Here is a 20,013-nt window from a genome sequence, read left to right on the forward strand (position 1 = left end):
ATACCCTAAATAGAAAGTCAAGGAAAAGGGTGTCCTTAATGCTCCTTGTCTCCTGGTTAGCCTATGATATTTCAGCTCCAGCCAATTTCCTTTACACAAAGACCCTGCTTAAAGCATTTATGAATAAGCTGGAAGAGTGGTGGATGAGACATGGCTTCTCTGAATAGGGGAGGGAGGACACAAAAAATAGCTGCTTTCATTGAGGGCAGGAAAGAGATTATTTCATTAGGAGCCAAACAGTGAGACTATCTCAGTACAAACAATTGTTTGGCTTGAAGACTCCACGTGGGTAATTACTCCAGCAAAGGCTCAGCTGGAATGGAACACGGAGCCTGCCAGGACCTAAGGATAGGGACTGACACAGGCTTAAGTGTCTGAATCATGGCTTTGGAATCCCAGAGCATCCCAGCAAAGATGCTCACAGAACACACTCTACCCCAATCAGCGAGAAGCACCATTCTGCACCCGACCAAGTGCAGAATGTGAATTTAAAACAGATGAGAAAATCTGGGGGTACTGGGAGCAAATTCAAAGTTATTAAACCTAAACTGATATTTTATAGCAAATGTAGCAAGTCCAAAGATTAGATTTCTTGGGCAATCTAATGCATTTCAATCACCACTTCAATGGCTAACAATAGGCTGGGTGGAGTTGGTGTGCAGGGAGGGACTGCTGAGCTAATAGCTGGGCAAATCATTTCAAAGTCAGCCAGGTGGACCTGATATTTCAAAACTTGATACTATAATTAAACCAATTTCCTAGTGACCTCACTTCAGGTAATATATGCAAACTTGGTTCTCAAGTTACTGTCTTCATCTCCTGGGGACATTCAGTTCCTTACATTTTTAGGTTACTTCAGGTTAACTTCCTCTTTGCAACAACCAGTATCTACTCATATATTTAAAAACAAAAACAAAACAAAACAAAAAACTAAAGCTGCAAAGTGAGCCTGCTCACTGCGGGAGGGAAAGGGCCTATGTTTAGAAGAAGCTACTAAAAAGGGTGATATGGTCATTGTCCAATGAGATTGCTCTTCATCCTCCATCCCTAGGATAGATTCCTCACCCCACCACATTGACGAGGAATTTTTTTCCCCTAGGAAGCTGAAGGGATAACTATCATAATACTAGATTCTGGATGCACAAGACCCAGTCCCGATCCATAACTCACAATCCCAGGGCCTTCCTAGGTTGCTATCTGATAGCCTTTGCGAGTGAATGCTTTCATACATTTCAATCATTACCCTGACCAAGGCTAATAGCAGGCTGGTGGGTGTAGGCATGTAGGGACTGCTGCGCTAACAGCTGGGCAATCATTTCAAAGTTGGCCAGGTGGACTCAACATTTGAAAACTTGACATGGTCATTAAAGTCCCTCATAATTAAGCGTCGGCATTCATCTGTGTATAGTATACACTTAATGCATGCTTACTGATTAAACAGGTAATAAGCAATAGTGGAACAACATGAAAACTGATATTAAAAACAGCCCATATTCAAATAGTCCCATCTTTGTTCCTCTAGACCAATGGCTCCCAACAGAAACAATTTCCCCTCAAGGGGCAATGCTGATGTCTAGAGACATTTTTGGTTGTCACAACGGGCAGAGGGGTAGGGAAGAGCTACTGGCATCTAGTGGGCAGAGGACAGGAATGCTGGCTCCTAAACATTCTAAAATGCCCTGGACAGTGCCCACAACAAGGAATCACCCAAAATGTCAATAGTCGGAGGTTGAGAAATCCTGCTCTAGAGGAATCATTTTTAAGCCATTTAGTTTGAAGTGAGACATAAGAATATGTCAATTTTGTGGAAAAGCCTCTCTTGTTCTGTAACAAACAGATACACGTTTAGAGTACAAAATTCTAAAATTGTAACAAACCTTAGGAATGATCTAGTCTAAGCACAGTTGGAGAAACTAAGGCCTAGAGAGGTCAAGTCATTTGCCCAAGTTTACAGAAGAAAGGATCAGCTGGACTGAAATTAGAATCACCTTTACACACCCAAATGTGTGTTATACATAGTAAATGCTCAATAATGGTCACTAAATTGATATCTTGTTCTTTAGGTGTTCTTTTTTTTATTATTACAACATACAATTCACTCTCTGCTGCTGGGAATCTGAGACTGATTGTGAAGATTTCTTCCCATCCACACTCCCCTTCCTCAAAAAGAAGCCCAGAAGGGAAAAACAGTGTAACCTACTAGAGCTCAAGACTGAGTGGCCAGGCAGAAGATGTTTTTCAATTGTTTCCAGGGAAGCTCATGTCTTTCACCCAGGCAGAGGCTCTACATAAAACCTTCTAAGTGAGCAAATGAGCCCTTGTGCAAGACCATGGACATGTGAATTTCTCTTCGCAACTCAGCACAGCAGCTTTCCTAACACATTGGAGAAGTCCCAACCAATGGCAAACAGATGGAAAATCAGTGCCAGTTTCACTGAATCACAACCACATCCAAACAAGCTAGAAAGCTTTCAGTTCTAAACAAACAGCAGAATCAAAATGAATTCTGGGATCAAAGTACAGATGGTTGGTTAGTCCGGTGGTGTGCAGAATATCAGTCATCAAAACAGCCCTGGCTTAAGGGAGGAGAGCAAAAGATGGAGATTTGCCCTTTGAAAAAGAAAACATTCACCACGATGTTTCAAAACCCAGGCGTTTCAGAATAGAACACAATGAGGTCAAAATATATGGCACAAGGGGGTGGGGCAAAGATACCAGCCATGTGAGTACAAAGATCCTGCAAAGGGAACATTAGGCAGATGAACCCAGGGCAGGTCTGGGGGTGGGTGGGGGAGGGGAGTGGGTGGAGGTGGGGGCATCACAATTTCAAAAGAGCCCAAGTAAGATTCTTTAAACGAACCTGTTCCAGTGGGCACAAGGAGTTTCTAAAACTGCTGCAAGGTTATTAAATTCGACAGCACCTGAGAACCACGTCTAAATATTTACTCCCATCCCACAAAAGGGCTAAAGGACTGCTATTTCAGCCTCCTGTTTCACACTTCATGCTACATTTTTCCCCAAGATGATGTGTCACACCAAAACCTCCTACTGAGAGGGCAGAGGATTCGCTTCATGTCTAGCTCCAGCTTCCAAAGCAGCACAGGTGGCAGAAGCACAGAAATGAAATGGCACAAAGAAGCAATTACCACAAAGCAACCATGAGATTCACCTGCTCAGCTTCCTGGTGTCACAGATCTTCAGCTATCTGGGCTAACAGTATGAGGGAGACTATCAAAAAACAAAACAAAGCATATGACCTGAACACACATTAACAGAATAATGCTGCTCATAATAGGGACATAGACACTATGTGCCAGACACCGTGCATTAAGTATGCAGATAGACATGAAAACACAGTCCCTGTCCTCATCTCCAGTCTGAGGGCCCTTCTTCAAAAAAAAAATAATAATGCAGTAGCTGTTACCTCCTTTCTACTAATGTAGGACCTCTAATCCACCTTCTTAGAGGACTAAGTTTAAGTGAATGAGGACCGTATGAACATAAGATGCTAGTCAATGGCGCAAGGGTATTTCCGCACATCAGGTATATAATGTTGTGTCCGGAATTGGTGGGTTCTTGGTTTCACTGACTTCAAGAATGAAGCCGTGGACCCTCGCAGTGAGTGTTACAGTTCTTAAAGGCGGCGTGTCCGGAGTTTGTTCCTTCTGATGTTCGGATGTGTTCGGAGTTTCTTCCTTCTGGTGGGGTTCGAGGTCTCGCTGGCTCAGGAGTGAAGCTGTGGACCTTCGCGGTGAGTGTTAAAGCTCTTAAGGCAGCGCGTCTGGAATTGTTCGTTCCTCCCGGTGGGTTCGTGGTCTCGCTGGCTTCAGGAGTGAAGCTGCAGACCTTCGCGGTGAGTGTTGCAGCTCATAAAGGCAGTGTAGACCCAAAGAGTGAGTAGCAGTAAGATTTATTGCAAAGAGCAAAAGAACAAAGTTTCCACACTGTGGAAGGGGACCCAAACAGGCTGCCACTGCTGGCTCGGGCAGCCTGCTTTTATTCTCTTATCTGGCCCCACCCAATCACATCCTGCTGATTGGTAGAGCGGAGCGGTCTGTTTTGACAGGGCGCTGATTGGTGCGTTTACAATCCCTGAGCTAGACACAAAGGTTCTCCACATCCCCACCAGATTAGCTAGATACAGAGTGTGGACACAAAGGTTCTCCAAATCCCCACCAGAGTAGCTAGATACAGAGTGTCCACACAAAGGTTCTCCAAGTCCCCACCAGAGTAGCTAGATACAGAGTGTCGATTGGTGCATTCACAAACCCTGAGCTAGACACACGGTGCTGATTGGTGTGTTTACAAACCTTGAGCTAGATACAGAGTGCCCATTGGTGTATTTACAATCCCTGAGCTAGACATAAAGTTTCTCCAAGGCCCCACCAGAGTAGCTAGAGTGTGGATTGGTGCATTCACAAACCCTGAGCTAGACACAGGGTGCTGATTGGTGTGTTTACAAACCTTGAGCTAGATACAGAGTGCCGACTGGTGTATTTACAATCCCTGACCTAGACATAAAGGTTCTCCAAGGCCCCACCAGACTCAGGAGCCCAGCTGGCTTCATCCAGTGGATCTCGCACTGGGGCTGCAGGTGGAGCTGCCCGCCAGTCCCGCGCTGTGCGCCCACACACCTCAGCCCTTGGGTGGTTGATGGGACCGGGTGCCGTGGAGCAGGGGGCGGTCTCGTCGGGGAGGCTCAGGCTGCACAGGAGCCCACAGAGGCGGGGGGAGGCTCAGGCGTGGCGGGCTGCAGGTCCCGAGCCCTGCCTCGCGGGAAGGCAGCTAAGGCCCGGTGAGAAATCCAGCGCAGCGCCGGTGGGCCAGCACTGCTGGAGGACCCAGCACACCCTCCGCAGCCGCTGGCCCAGGTGCTAAGCTCCTCATTGCCCGGGGCCGGCAGGGCTGGCCGGCTGCTCCAAGTGCGGGGCCCACCAAGCCCACACCCACCCGGAACTCCAGCTGGCCCACAAGTGCGGCGCACAGCCCCGGTTCCCGGAGCTGGCTCCCTCCACACCTCCCTGCAAGCTGAGGGAGCCAGCTCCGGCCTCGGCCAGCCCAGGAAGGGGCTCCCACAGTGCAGCAGTGGGCTGAAGGGCTCCTCAAGTACGGCCAGAGTGGGTGCCAAGGCCAAGGAGGCGCCGAGAGCGAGCGAGGGCTGTGAGGGCTGCCAGCACGCTGTCACCTCTCAATGTGAAAGTGCCGGCCCATCTTGCTGTGGTATGACCCATAAAGCTGTTCCTTATGTCCCTTATGTTCCTTAGGTCCCTTATGGGGAAACCAGGGTTCTCCCGAATTCCCCATTCCTTGCCTCAGCAGACATCTACTGCAATGAAGCAGTTCAGAATGATAATGCCCATAGCAAAGCCATCTCTACGTGGGCTCAACCCAGAGAATCCCCTTGGTAACTTTTTAAATTAGAGGGCCCACTTGACTACTCAAATCTGAACACATAAATAACCCATCACTCTAACAACAACACAAAAATTTATACTTCCTTATTTGTATTGTTAAAAAATTGAAAACTCAAATATTAACAATTGGGCAAGAGATAATAATGACATATTCCAATGCTGGGATACAATAAAGGTATTTACACGTTTTTAATGTCATGAAATAAGCTTATAATAAATGTTAAGCAAAAAAGAATGATATAAAATCATTATGGTATAAGCTCAAGTAAATGGGTGATAAGAATTATGAAAAATAAGGCTGGGCATGGTGGTTGATGCCTGTAATCCTGGCACTCCGGCAGGCCGAGGCAGGCAGATGATGTGAGCTCAGGAGTTCGAGACTAGCCTGGGCAACATGGCAAAACCCTGTCTGTACTAAAAATACAAAAATTAGCTGGACGTGGTGGTGTGCACCTGTAGTCCCAGCTACTATGAAGGCTGAGACAGAAGAACTGCTTAAGCCTGATAGAGGCTGCAGTGAGCTGAGATCGTGCCACTGTACTCCAGCTTGGGCGACGGAGCGAGAGACCTTGTCTCCAAAAAAAAAAAAAAAAAAGAATTATGAAAAATACCTTCAGCATCATTATATTTTTCATACTTTCCAATGATTTTTATCGTGGATAGGTTTCAGAATCATAAAAGATAAAGTTGTTGTTGTTTTAAAAAAAACCAGCATTTACTGATGTTTAGATTATAAGCACAGGGATCCTCCTATCTCCCCAGCTCCTAAAATCCCACAAGACAGAAAACAACTGGTCTGTTCCTATGGCAACAAATCTTTTTTTCCTTAAATGTATGAGAAGTCTAATGAAACTGGGACCTATTTTTACTCTGCCCGTAATATGGACCCTTGATCTGAGCCACTTGTGTCAGGCTACTTCTGTCGAGACTAGGCTCAGAACAAGTTAGAATGCTCAGGGAGCCAAGCCGGAGTCTTCCTGATTCCAATGTTTCATTTAATGAAGCTTCCTTTCTCTTTCATATAATCTGGGAATGTTAATACTGTAGTCACACTACAGGAAAGACCTTTCCTCAAGTTTCTCCTCCATCTGTAACGGTTCCTCTAACCGAACTCTTCATGCCTACTTTCAGAGAGACAAAGTCAATCCCTGTTCCAAACAGCTAATCTTTCAGTAAAAATGATTTCAACATAGCAGAAGAGCCTGAATCTCTTAATTCATTCTTTCTCAAATCAGCTGTCACATTCAAATTGGTTTCCGTCAGCTCTGCTGTTTTCAGCTATTTTGAACAAAAGCATCATGGTAAGAACAGGGAGTTTCCTTCCTGTTTCTCTTCTCAGGGTTTGTGTCAGTTATAAGGAGTGATAAAGTGTCAACAACAACAAAAAGACACCAATGCCCCCTTCTCTACAAGCTTTACACTACAGCATATGATGTCACCAGTTCACACAGAAAATTCTGTAAGAAATTATTTTTGAAGGCACAGAACAAAAACAACCACCTAAATAATATTAAGACAAAACTTCCTTAACTCAAAACTAGAAACACTAGAGAACTCACTTCTAAATCCACACATTTGGGGACTTCCAGTTAGACAAGAAAAGAGGAAGTTAAAGAACAAAATGTACTGTGTGCGCACTTCAGACCACTGAGGTGAAATAACATTGTAGGATTAACATGTAAACCCACATCTAAAGATGTAAGCTCTGTGGTAGAGGCCTGGGGATTTATGGTATTCCATCACCAGCAACTGCTGCAAAAGACAGCATGGCTATTTGAAGAAAAGGAAAAGAAAAGGTGCTCTATTTGCTCAAATCACCATGCTAGGACACGCTTATCAGCTACAGCTGAGAGTAGGTCTCTCTCCCTCTCGCACTTGCTTCACTGTTTCAATACATCATAAAATGAGAGCATTACACATCTGGTTTGTGGGTGAGGGGAAATGACATGAGGCCTGAGGAACCCAGTTCTCATTGTTTCAGATTAAGAAATTTCTTTTTGGAAGCTTTGACCTGAAATGTTTTTTTTAAAAAAGTATTTTCCAAGTAAGCTTATGAAATCCAGAACTTAAATAAACTGTATTCTATATGTATTTAAAAGCAAACCAGAATTCCTATAGGAAATCTATGAACTGAGGGTAAAAGAGGGCTATGGTCAACAAAATTTGTCAGAGAATCACTTAACATTAATTGAAAATGAAAAAAAAGCAACAATAATAAAATTCTATTACTACCCAGTGACATGCTACAAAGGTGGGATTCCAGGGCAAGCTTCAGCCACACATGAGGGAGGATGGGGGATAAGGGGAAGAGCTGGACAAACTGAAGACGACCACCAGAGCAACCTTACGCTGACGGATGGCCACAGCTGAGGCAGATCTGGCTCATCTCTGGGGCTTTCCACTGGGGAGAGACCTGCAGTTCAGCCATCAGTGGACCGGCATTCACAAAGCCTGTGGGGAAACACAGGATCCAGAAGAGTAGGGTAGGGAAGGAGAAAGTGTGGGAAACGGAATAGTCAAACACAGCAGTGAAATATTGCATTTATTAAATATGAAGCTTCAAAAATGCATAGATGGACCTCTTAAGTTGAAATGGACCAGCTGAAAAGAACCGGTACTCTGGGAAGCAGTCTGATATGCTTTTTCAAATCCCAAATTACATTTTCATTACACCTGTGAATTATAGTAACACCTGCCAAGAGGAAATGAGTTTTTTGGAGAAAAGAAAGAAACAAGGAAACCTATGCAATTGTTACAGTTGGTAACTTCACTCAAACAACGAGAGTCCTTTATCTGTGGCCTCTGTGGGAAGTAACAGCCTAAAAGCAAACATACTCACACTGCACTGCAAACTCTGCTGGCCTAGTTCCACCAATTCCATTAATATAGCAAGGGCCCAAATGCAGGTGACCTGATTGACAAAAAAAGCACTTCTAGAAAGGGCTGAACTTGTCTCATATAACTCATTAGACACTTTTATAATCAAGTAGAAAACAAGTAGCCACAACTTGGAAAGCTCTGCCCTTAAATGGAGCAGCAGCAACATTCCTTACAAGACAAAATATTTTTTTCAGGTCAGGGTAGAAGAAAACAGACCCAGTGATCTTGCCTCCCTCACCCAGTGCAAACTTATCTGAAGTTGTGGGGTAAAACAAACAAATCAATAAGACTAGTTAAACTGACATGCAGCACAAGATAAAACAGCCACACTGCAGTTACCTTAACTGTAAAGAAAACACTGAGCTGAGGCCCGGGCTTGGTGGCTCACATCTGCAATCCCAGCACTTTGGGAGGCCAAGGAGGGTAGGTAGCTCACTTGAGGCCAGGAGTTTGAGACCAGCCTGGCCAATGTGGTGAGACCCTGTCTCTACTAAAAATACAAATAATTAGCTGGGCATGGAGGTACACACCTATAATCCCAGCTACTTGGAAGGCTGAGGCATGAGAATCACTTGAACCCGGGAGCCAGAGGAGGCAGTGAGCTGAGATCGCATCAAAGCACTCCAGCCTGGGCAACAGAGCAAGACTCTGTCTCAAAAAAAACGAAAGAAAAAAAAAAAGAGTGAGCTGTACCATGTTTTAACGCTGCAATCCTCAACATTTTCTGTGTATGGCTTCTGTGTTACTAACTCAAGCTGTCCAGTTGTAGATATACTCAATGTGGATACACCATACCTAAGACTTCCCAGAATTGACAGGGTGGGAACTTATTTTCTGAGTAACCAAACGATAAGTTGCTCCTGGCAGCAGCCAACAGTCAAATACATATTCAATACAGGAGCCAATTTGCCTAGTCATACCCCCTAAGTATATAAACTATGACTGAGTTGTTACATTACTTCCTGGGACTAATAATTGTTTCAGCAACAGTCAAGATCCTTTAGAAGCACGCAAGGTTGTATCTGCCGGAAAACCCTTCTGTTCTCTTGTCCAAAATAATTCAAATACTATAAGGGGAAAGAAATTACATCTTGGAGAATTCAGTGCCTTTGTGTCTTTGCCTGTTTGCGCTGGGATCCCTCCCTTGCTCCGCTTGATCACAGGGAACTACATCTCCCAGGCTCCCTTTGCCAACTGATTTCGGGATAAGTTCCATCAATGGGAGGCACTGATGAGGATAAGAGGCAGGAGCAGGGAGCAGCCAGGGTAATATGCTCTCTCACTCGGCCTACTTCCAGCTGCCACCAGACTGCTCCTCTTTCCATGCTTCCGCTCACACCAGACCACTCGGACTTCCAGCCCTTGGTGACACCAGTGCACTATTTTCCTTGCGGGCATAGTAGTTCCCAGGCATTGCTAATCGAATGGGTGCTTCACCAGCCCCTGTTCAGCTTCTTGGCTCTTCTAGCAGCCTTGTAACCTACTCCCTATTTTAAATTCCCTCTGCTTATAAGACCAACAGTGGCTTCTGTTCCTCTGACTGGTCCTTGACTGACATAGGGCCTTCCAAACATATTTTAAAACTTATTTTTCAGAAAATTAATAGCTTTCCTAAGAATTAAAACAATTATTCAGATAACCTAGAAAAGATCTCTTCTAATATGAAACAAAACATTTACAGATGATAAAATCAATTCATGCATTCAAACAAATATTTACTGAGAGCCTGGTCTGTGCCAAGAACTGTTCTAGGTGCTGGGAACACTACAGTGAACAAAACAGGCATAGGCCCCTGCCCCCTAGCTTACATTCTAGGGATGTGTAAAGTGTGGCACATTATGATTTTTAAAATTAGCCAATATAGGACTGTTGCTTTAACAATAGAGGAATTTGGTAAAAGTGGATTAACTTTAAGGTGTTCTACTCTACAAAGACTTGGTTCTTACCTTTTCAATGTGGTATGAACTGTCACATTCCAGGGGCCAATACAGAACTTCTTCAAAGCTAGTATCTAGTTAAACTGGCCACTTGATCAAACAGGAGTACAACTGTGGTAAGGATTTAAGCAGACACAATAACAAAAGATAGGCACTGTATGCTTACAGTGTAAAGCATATGCATGTTTTATGCAGAATCTTGCTTGGCATCATTTTTACAGGAAATACCATTTGGAGGAACTGAGTCTGACTCAATTTAATAAGTCACTTTATCCCTTCACTGTAGCACAGGTAGAGTCCATCAACATAACATACAAAGCCAGTGGCAGTGTACATAACAAGTAGAATGTCGCAGTCACCGATTGCATGACACGATTTCCAAGATGGAATTTTCAGGCAGAAGAACAGAAACAGACAATGACTCATGTGATGAACAGTTATATAGACAACTGTGCCCAAGAAAGCTGCCACCTACATACCATAATGACATCAGATGAAAAATGCAGAAAAAAGGTAGTTTTCCGATTTATCTAGAAAAAAAAGATTTGCTGAAAAGTATATATACTGAGAGATGAGACTGCAGCTACCTGTTTATGCATCCTAAGCACTGAGCAACCAGGAGCACACATCAGGTATTCCAAATATGACCTGCTTGAGGCTAAGAGCATGTTCAGCCTCAAAAATCAACAAGAGCTCCAGAAATAACACAGTATCTACTGCTGGCACTTCACTAGACTTATGCTAAAATAATTTAATGTACCCACAAAGGTACATTTCAATGGAGAATTTAATGGGCACCATGCTCAGACCTTTCTTACTATTCAGCGATCAGGAAGCGTTTCATGCCTGCAATATTTATAACCCCATCTGAATAGCAGGTGGACCTACAATACTATGGGCTTCTTACACAACAGGAAGTCTAAAGCATAGTGCATATTCAAAATCTCAATGCCACGAAGCAAGTCAACCACAGAGCTCAGGTTTTAACCTTACAGGATCCTGACTACCTGTCAAACTCTACTCCTCATCACTCCTCAACATGCAGTCAAAATATACTAAAGAATCCCCACACGCAGACACACACACACAAAACAGTGCACCTTCGAGGCTTTGCACATTCTGTTCCCTCTTCCTAGAATACAAAGTTCCCTAAATTCGCTTGGCAAAGTCATGCTTATCCTTTAAGACACAGCCTACTTTTCTCTTTGAAGCCATGACTTCCCGAGGAAGACTTCTTTGCCTTCTTCAATGCTTTCATTTCTCCCTGTATACCATGCCACAATAATTTCTGTATTGCATCATTTATATTTGTACACATCTGCTTCCCCATTAGACTGTAAAATCCTTGAGACCAAAGACTCTTTCTTTTAATCTATATGTCCCGGTACAATGTCTGAGAAAAAGTAGGTAGTAAGTGCTTAAGAAACATTTTCTGAATGACTATATGTAGTGGGGGATCTCAGGCTTGCGAAGTTCCCCTAAAAGATATTACATTTTCTATTCTTCATCTCACTGGCACCAAATGATATTTAAAGGGCAAGGAGAACAAATAGGAAAGTATCTCTCAGGGAACAGGTTTAATATGTTGACATTAAAAGACAATCTAATGGGGATTTTGATAAATCACTTTCAGTAAAACTATCAATCTAACCATGACTGTCAGAGTTATAGTGCACTAGCTATAAAAAACCAGAAATACATGTGATCTTGGCTAGAGAAAGGCGTTTAACAACTAGAAATGGAAGCAGAACTCCTTCTGTTGTTTCACGCCATTGAATTTTTTACTTTTTAAAAGGTACCACAGGCTGGGTGTGGCGGCTCACACCTATAATCCCAGCACTTTGGGAGGCTAAGGTGGGCGATCACCTGAGGTCAGGAGTTCGAGACCAGCCTGGCCAACATGATGAAACCCCTCTCTACTAAAAATACAAAATATTAGCCGGGTGTGGTGGCAGGCGTCTCTAATCCCAGCCACTCGGGAAGCTGAGGCAGGAGAATGGCTTGAACCCAGGAAGCGGAGGTTGCAGTGAGCCAAGACCACACCACTGCACTCCAGCCTGGGCAACAGAGCGAGACTCCATCTCAAAAGAGAAAAAAAAAAAGTGCCACAGATACAGCTAAAATAATTTAAAATTGATAGGAAAGTTCATTTCTAAGGAATATTTAACAAGCAATGACTTGGCTATCAACAGAAAACAAATGTAAAGCAAAGCTAAAGATTAATGTACATGAGTTAAAATTTAAGACAACTATGAGAAAATTTCTACACAAAGAAATTCCCTGGTCTAATCTTTCATACAAGTTTGAAATCGGGAAACATCCAGAGACCATCCTCAAGGGTACCATAAAGCACATTTGCAAAAATGCCAGAACTCCATATATAGGAAATGGTTTTGGCTTAAAGACTAGGGAATTACTGGGTGAGTCATTCTAACTGTGGCTTCCAGTAACCAGACTATCTTAAAAGGGAATAAAGTCAAAAGTAAAACTAATAAAATCAAGATTAAAAAATTTATGATCAGCAATGGTAAAAGTAAATAATGCAGACATTTGTGTAACACATTAGTTTACAAGGCACTTCCATTTTTCAAACTAGGAAAATTAAGCTGAGAAAGTTAGGTGGTATGTGGAATCAGGTCACCAAGCTGCAATAAGCAAAGTAAAGGAATTTAACTGGCTGTTCCAATACCAAGTCTACAGACTCTTCCATTACTCTGCCTCTCTGCCATCTTAACTGTAGGCTTATATGTGTCTATGGGCCTAGGACACTTTCTAAGATGCCTTCAAAGAGAGCAGTGTCTGCTGGGCATGGTGGCTCATGCCTGTAATCCCAGCATTTTGGGAGGCCAAGGTGGGCAGATCACTTGAGGTCAGGAGTTCCAGACCAGCCTGGACAACATGGTGAAACCTTGTCTCTGCTAAAAATATAAAAATTAGTCAGGTGCCTGTAATCCCTGCTACTCAGGAGGCTGAGGCAGGAGAACTTGAACCCGGGAGGGGGAGTTTGCAGTGAGCCAAGATTGCACCACTGTACATAGCAAGACTCTGCCTCAAAAAAAAAAAAAAAAAAAAAAAAAAGAGAGACAACAGTGTCTTCCAAATCATTTAAGAATATCTTTCTACTTAGTCAAGATAACTTGGTCATAGCCTTAGAAAATACCTTCAAAGAACAAAGCACTCCTCAAGTGCATTGGAAAGTGTATGCTCTCCATGTTCTGTTGATTGAAAAATACAGATGTCAAGAGCTGTGGGTAATATGCTACCATTTGCATAAAAGCACTGCAAAGGAATATATTTAAATGTAATTGTTTGTCTATGCATACATTATCTCTTAAAAGTCACGTAAGAAATTGCCGACAATGGGCTAGGTGTGGTGGCTCACACCTGTAATCCAAGCACTTTGGGAGGCTGAGGTTGGTGGATCACCCGAGGCCAGGAGTTCGAGGCCAGCCTGACCAATATGGTGAAACCCCATCTCTACTAAAAATACAAAAATTAGCTGGGTGTGGTGGTGGGCGCCCAGCTACTCGGGAGGCTGAGGCAGGAGAATCACTTGAACCCAGCAGGGAGAGGTTGCAGTGAACCAAGATCTTGCCATTGCACGCCAGCCTGGGCGACAAGAGCGAAACTCTGTCTCAAAAAAAAAAGAAAAGAAAAGAAAAGAAATTGCCAACAATTGTTACTTCCACGGAGTGAAAATGGTGGCTCAGAGATGAGGGACAGCAGAATGATTTTATACCGTACATATTCCCCTTTGGACCTTTTGGATTTTGAACTACATGAAAGTGCTACCTTTTTCAAAAAGTACATTTAAATGTAGATTTAAAAATATAGGAGTTGGAACAGAGGCAGTGGTTGGGTGGGGTGAAACATTTCAGAGATAGGATGTAGCAGAAGAAGGGAAAAGCAAAAAATTATTACACTTTCTGTTGGACTCTAGAATTTCATGTGGTGTTTCAGTCTGAAGTAAATACTCCTCAAGATGATCAAATGTCTTGTACTCTTAACTCTTTGCTCTGCCGGGTATGGTGTGTCACACCTGTAATCCCAGCACTCTGGGAGGCTGAGATGGGAGGACTGCTTCAGCCCAGGAGTTAGAACTAGCCTGAGAAACATAGTGAGACCCTGTCTCAATTGTAGATAAGCCAGTAAATAAATAAATAAATCTTTGCCCATCAAACAGCCCTCAATTTCTCACAAACCTTGACACTAAGAAAGGAGTGTCCCAATAGTGGACACAAATATTTAGGTCATCAGAAAGGTATAGTCAGCCCTCCATTAGAAATGGGTTCTGCATCTGTGGATTCAACCAACTGCAGATTGAAAATATTCAAAAAAATGGCTGGGCCCCGTGGCACACGCCTGTAGTCCCAGCACTTTGGGAGGCTAAGTGGGAGGACAGCTTGAGCCCAGGAGTCTGAGGCTACAGTGAACTATAATCGCACCACTGCACTCCAGCCTGGGTGGCAGAGCAAGACCCCGTCTCTAAAAAAAATAAAAAGGAAAGAAAATATTCAGTAAAAAATGAATGGTTGCATCTGTACAGAACATGTGCAGACTTTTTTCCTTCTCATTATTCCCTAAATTATACAGAGTAACAACTACTGGCATAGCATTAACATTGTATTAGATATTATAAGTAATCTAGAGATGATTTAAAGTATAAGGGAGGATGTGTATAAGTTATATGCAAGCACTACAACATTTATATCAGGGACTTGAGCATCTGTGGATTTTAGTACCCCAGAAGGTTCCTGGAACCAATCCCCCCTGGATACCAAAGGACAACTGTAGATCCTTTCATGGTAAATAAGATAGTGTCCAGTTTAAAACACAGTCTCTGACGGGGTGGCTTAGCAGTTATTCCTGACACACTGATAAAATCTGGAACTGCTGAGCTAGAAGTTAAAACTTGGACCAGTATGACCCCAAGTACAAAGGAAGTATGACCCATACCCAAAAATGGAACCCAGCCTCAATCAGCCAGAGTTACCATTGACATATCTGGAATTTTCAGTAGTTTTGTCCTCTGTTCTATCACTACCTAAGTTAGTCCAAAAGTTCACCCTAAAAGTCACATTAACCCCAGGGCTTTGGGTAATGAAGAAATCACATCTTGAGCCTAGAGCGAATCATAGCATTTCTTAAATAGGCAGCCCCAAAGCAGTTTCCTTTCCCACATTGAAATTACTGGAATGGTTTAGTGGTCCCAGAAACTGGTAAGACTCGTGCCCAGGACAGTTAAAAACCCCAGGATCAACAAAACTTGTACGAAGTAAAAAGAACACAAGCTTGTTCTCTATTCTGATGTTTATTTGTTGTGTTTTGTTTTTGAGACAGGGTCTTGCTCTCTGACCCAGGCTGCAGCGCAGTGGCACTCAATCATGGCCCACTGCAGCTTCGACCTCCTGGGCTCAGGTGCCCAGGTGATCCTCCTGCCCCAGCCTCCTGAGTAGCTGGGACCACAGATGCACAACACCACACCCAGCTAATTTTTTACCTATTTGTAGAGACAAGGTCACACTATGTTGCCCAGGCTGGTCTTGAACTCCTGGACTCAAGTGATCCTCCCTCCTTGGCCTCTCGAAGTGCTGGGATTACAGGTTTGAGCCACCACACCCAGCCTCTATTCTGAAGTTTAAATCACATACCTTGAAAGTCAACTAATAAATGTTCCTAAATAAGTATAAGAATTTAAAAATAAAAGTCATTGCCAAAGAGTTATATTTTGGAACACTGCAAAAATACCTGCTCATAGGTCGATAGTCTATGCCACATCATCTAACTGGATATTAATAGATGAGCAATCACTCACCATATCCTGTACAGTTAACTTCCAATTTTTTAGGAAAGGACACAGGAATACAGGTAAATAAACTGAAACCCAATTCTCATTTTAGCCAACACTTTTTAAATTCCTCCTCCAATGAAATGTATTTTTTATCAGCGCTAACAGGTAACAATTTATTGATCCAAACGTCTTTTCCTTCAACAATCTGATAGTTGTCCAAATGATCATTATGACAACCAAAATTAGAAAACAGCAGGGGAAAAAGAGTGAGAGGGCTTGGAGGGGTGGAATGGGATAGGTAATTCATAAATTGGATAAACAGAGGCCTCAACAAATGCCTATTTGTCATAATCTAAAGATGACTGACCCATTGTCATCTCATTTTTAATACAATGACCAAGTCCCTGAAGCCACCTGGTAAAATGTAAAACGAACTTCTGAAAAGAAATTGAGGATCCAGGATTCTACCATCAACAGTAGTTAATAAAGTTTACAAGCCAGCAGTTACTAGTTCTCATTAAGAATTAACTGATATTTCATAACCTGATCCCCAGTAAGCTTATTAATAAAAAGCAATGGAAATTTCGGGCTGGGCATGGTGGCTCACACCTGTAATCCCAGCACTTTGGAAGGCTGAGGCGGGTGGATCACCTGAGGTCAGGAGTTCAAGACCAGCCTGGCCAACATGGTGAAACCCTGTCTCTACTAAAAATACAAAAATCAGCTGGGCATGGTGGCGGGCGCCTGTAATCCCAGGTACTCGGGAGGCTGAGGCAGGAGAATCACTTGAACCCGGGAGGCAGAGGTTGCAGTGAGCCGAGATTGCACCATTGCACTCCAGCCTGGGCGACAAAGCGAAACTGTCTCAAAAAACAAAAATAAAAAATAAAATAAATAAAAAGCAGTGGAAATTTGGAGGAAGAAGTAGTGAATCAGCCTCTCTCTTCCATGTGCTGTATTTTATTGGAATATGAGTAAGTATAAGGGTAATATGAGAAATGGGGGGGGGGGGGTTTCTAGTCACCAAAATGGCATCTGACTCTCCAAATGCAGCAATGCTCACTCCAGTGGGTTGCTTCACTGTGACTCAAGATCTGTCAAATGAGGACATAAGGGAATTTGAATAAAGCCAAGACACACTCCTAAAATAAACCAAATCTTCCAATAGACCTAACAGAAGATGTAACAAGAATCAAGAAGCTAACCTACTCAACATAAATTGATTCTAAAATACTTTTTAAAATGAATTATTGCTAATGCAAAAATTCAGGAAAGAAGTCTAGGAATTTGTTTTCCTAATGGCACATTCCATTTATCTGTTGGTAGAGGTCACTAAAATACATTACTAGGTGTCTATGTATCCCTCCCCTGTTCTCCTTTTATAACCTTATTCTTCAAAAATAAAAGGTAATTAAGTGAAAGCATCAATTAAATATGTCCTTCCTTTCTCAAAATAGATAAATACGAATACAACTGAATCTTTGTTTTATAGTATATGCCCACTACGCTGTACGGCAAACAACCATGGCAAATCCACTGCATTATGAACAAAAGTAAATTAATAGTCGCCCTCAAAATATAACTATCCATTTCGACCCAACCAAAGGGAAAATAATTTTCCCAATCCTCCAATTATATGCCAAAAGAATTAGAAAATACAGGAAAAAAAGATTCATAGAAGCTTGTATAAATGTCAAGTGCCAACATTTCACTAATAACCAAGATTTCCTATTGTACTGACTTTTAATTGTATCAAATCATGAATCTTCTAGGGCACAGAAAACAAAGACTAAATGGTTCTGCCAATTTACAATGATCATATTTCACCTTTAGAAGTGTAATCACCATGGAAGCAATGAATTCATCGAATTCATCTTTCTCTCTCCACTGATTAAACGGATCCTGCACTACAGGCATAATCGGCTAGTTTCTGCCACCACTCATACATAGGCCTCCAACGCACTCTACAAGCCAGGGCTACACTGCCCAGAAATCCGCACTGTGTCACTGCATAAGGCAGTTTCCCACTGCACACATCCAGGAAGAATAAAGTCACCTAAGCACTCTTGTCAGATCTTAGCAAGGCTGCAAAATGACAGGAGTTGCTAACCAAATAGCAGGAAGCAAAAATCACCACCTTTAAAAATCATTTAAGCAGTTTTCCTTTCCGCCATCTCACTTCCCTCCTCCTCCTCCTCGTCATTCTCTCTCTCTCTCTCTCACACACACACACACACACACACACACACACGCACGCACTGCAGTTCATCCCCAGCTTTGCAAGTGACATGCTGGGAGCTCTCTCTGGACAGCCGGCCCAGAACTCATTCAGAGCCCTCAAATACAGACATTCTCACCTGAACACGCCAGGCAACTTCCACCCGCACCATCACCTCCACCCTCCCCGACACACACAGACTCGCCCTCGCAAGCTCTACCCATACCAATCCCCCAGCTGCAGAAAGCCCAGTAGGCTCACTGCAAGCGCAGCACGCGTTACCACTTATAAGCCGAGTTGGGCGGCCTAAGCTTCAGAAACCTCCTCTTCACGCAGCCCACCCCCACCACCCCGGCGCGGCTGGACCCCTGGCCCGCCAGGTGGGATGCGCTACCTTTAGACTGGCAATCTGCACAAAACTTGTTATCCTCCTCCAGCAGCAGGTTGGCCAAGACAGCCTGGTACCGATCCACGTCCTTCACCGACTTGCCTGTCATGGCCAGGGTGCCGGCGGGGGCAGAGGGCGACGCGCCCTCCTCGCCCCCAAAGACCCCTGCCTCAGTCCGGGGGTGAGGACTCCCGGTCCCCCGCCCAGGGGCACCTCCTGAGCGGGGAGAGCCCTCTCCTCCGGCCCCGCCGGACGCCCCTTCCCGGGTCGGGGGCGTCCGTCCCCCACTCCGCAGCCCCTCGGCGCGGCGCCCCTTGGCGGGCTTAGGGACAGGCCCGCGTCCAAGAGAGGCTGCGGGGCCAGAGACCCTCAGCCCAGGCAAAGGCGGACCACGAGCCTCCTGGGTGCCGGACGCAGAAATGACCCTCTGGCCGGCCTGTCTGCTGGCCTTGCGTCCCGCGCCTCGGTTTCCCTGGCAGCTGCCGTCAGCTCCGCTACCACCTCCACCGCCTACTTCCGGCAGCTCTTTCTCCCCACCTCCACCCTGCCCAGCTCGCGCATGCGCCCCGCCCCCACCGCGCCGCACTGGGCTCTTCCTTCAGCTCCGCCTCTCGGGAACCAATCCGTGGAGAAGCGGGGGGCGGGCCTTGGGTGGGGGCGGAGGGAAGGGGTGGGCACGCCCCCTGCGTGTCCTTGGAAGAGAATGAATGGAGCCTGGTAGAAAGGGAGTGGAGGGAATGGAAGAAAGTGAAGGAAGACAACAACTAACATTTACTGAGCTCTTGTTACTAGGCACTGTGTTAAGCGCTTTGCATGAATTATCCCAACATAATCCTCACAACGACCCTATGATCATCCTTATGTAACCTGAGGGTTGTTTATACCCCAAAGTCCTCCAGCTTGTTTTTTCCAACAGCCAAATAGAAGAGTCCAAGCCCCTAACCCAGGATATAGGAACGTCACCCCCTCCCCAAATTTTCAGAGGACTCTGGTCACCTCTCACTTGGAATACCTGCTCCCACTAATACTCATTAGCTCTCCTCTGTGACTCCTGCCTTTTTGGATATTGTTTGGCCTGGTGCCCAGACAGTTTGTTTCTTCTTCCATTTCTTAAATTCTCACAAAACAGCGAGTTTTTTGTGGCAGACTTTTACTGAACGTTATTTGGGAAGGGTGGGGGACAGTGATTAAAGCATAGCACACAACAGGCAACTCCTTAAAAATGATTATTAAACATCATCATCCAAAGCCACCGTTGCTACAGATAATTTCTCATAGGCTGTCCTTTTCCTTAGGGATCCACCTGCCATCTGGCTTGTGTTTTCATTCACTCATTCATTCATTCATTCACTGAGCACGATGTTACTGAGAAATTTCTAAGTATC

General features: G+C 44.1%; 1 protein-coding gene across 5 annotated transcripts in view; it reads right to left on the reverse strand.

Moving 5' to 3' along the window:
* Nucleotides 1-19,160, reverse strand: part of SMAP2 (small ArfGAP2) — a 49,788-nt gene extending 30,628 nt beyond the window's left edge. The window contains exons 1-2 of one of the 5 annotated variants that reach the window (XM_063782182.1): nucleotides 18,635-18,785; nucleotides 10,241-10,342 (exon numbers count right to left, since the gene is read on the reverse strand). Coding sequence is in view for 2 of the 5 variants with exons in the window: in XM_063782173.1 (XP_063638243.1) it covers nucleotides 17,047-17,116; nucleotides 17,850-17,939 (160 nt within the window). In the remaining 3 variants the exon portion in view is untranslated. Of the gene's footprint in view, nucleotides 1-7,757; nucleotides 7,861-10,240; nucleotides 10,343-17,046; nucleotides 17,117-17,849; nucleotides 18,056-18,159; nucleotides 18,244-18,634 lie in introns of those variants that run through there. The other 4 variants (XM_054681799.2, XM_063782173.1, XM_016959861.3 and 1 more) reach the window with 4 other exon arrangements.
* Between the last annotated feature and the right edge of the window lie 853 nt (nucleotides 19,161-20,013).

Source organism: Pan troglodytes, chromosome 1, assembly GCF_028858775.2.
Source record: "Pan troglodytes isolate AG18354 chromosome 1, NHGRI_mPanTro3-v2.0_pri, whole genome shotgun sequence".
Lineage (NCBI taxonomy): Eukaryota > Metazoa > Chordata > Mammalia > Primates > Hominidae > Pan > Pan troglodytes.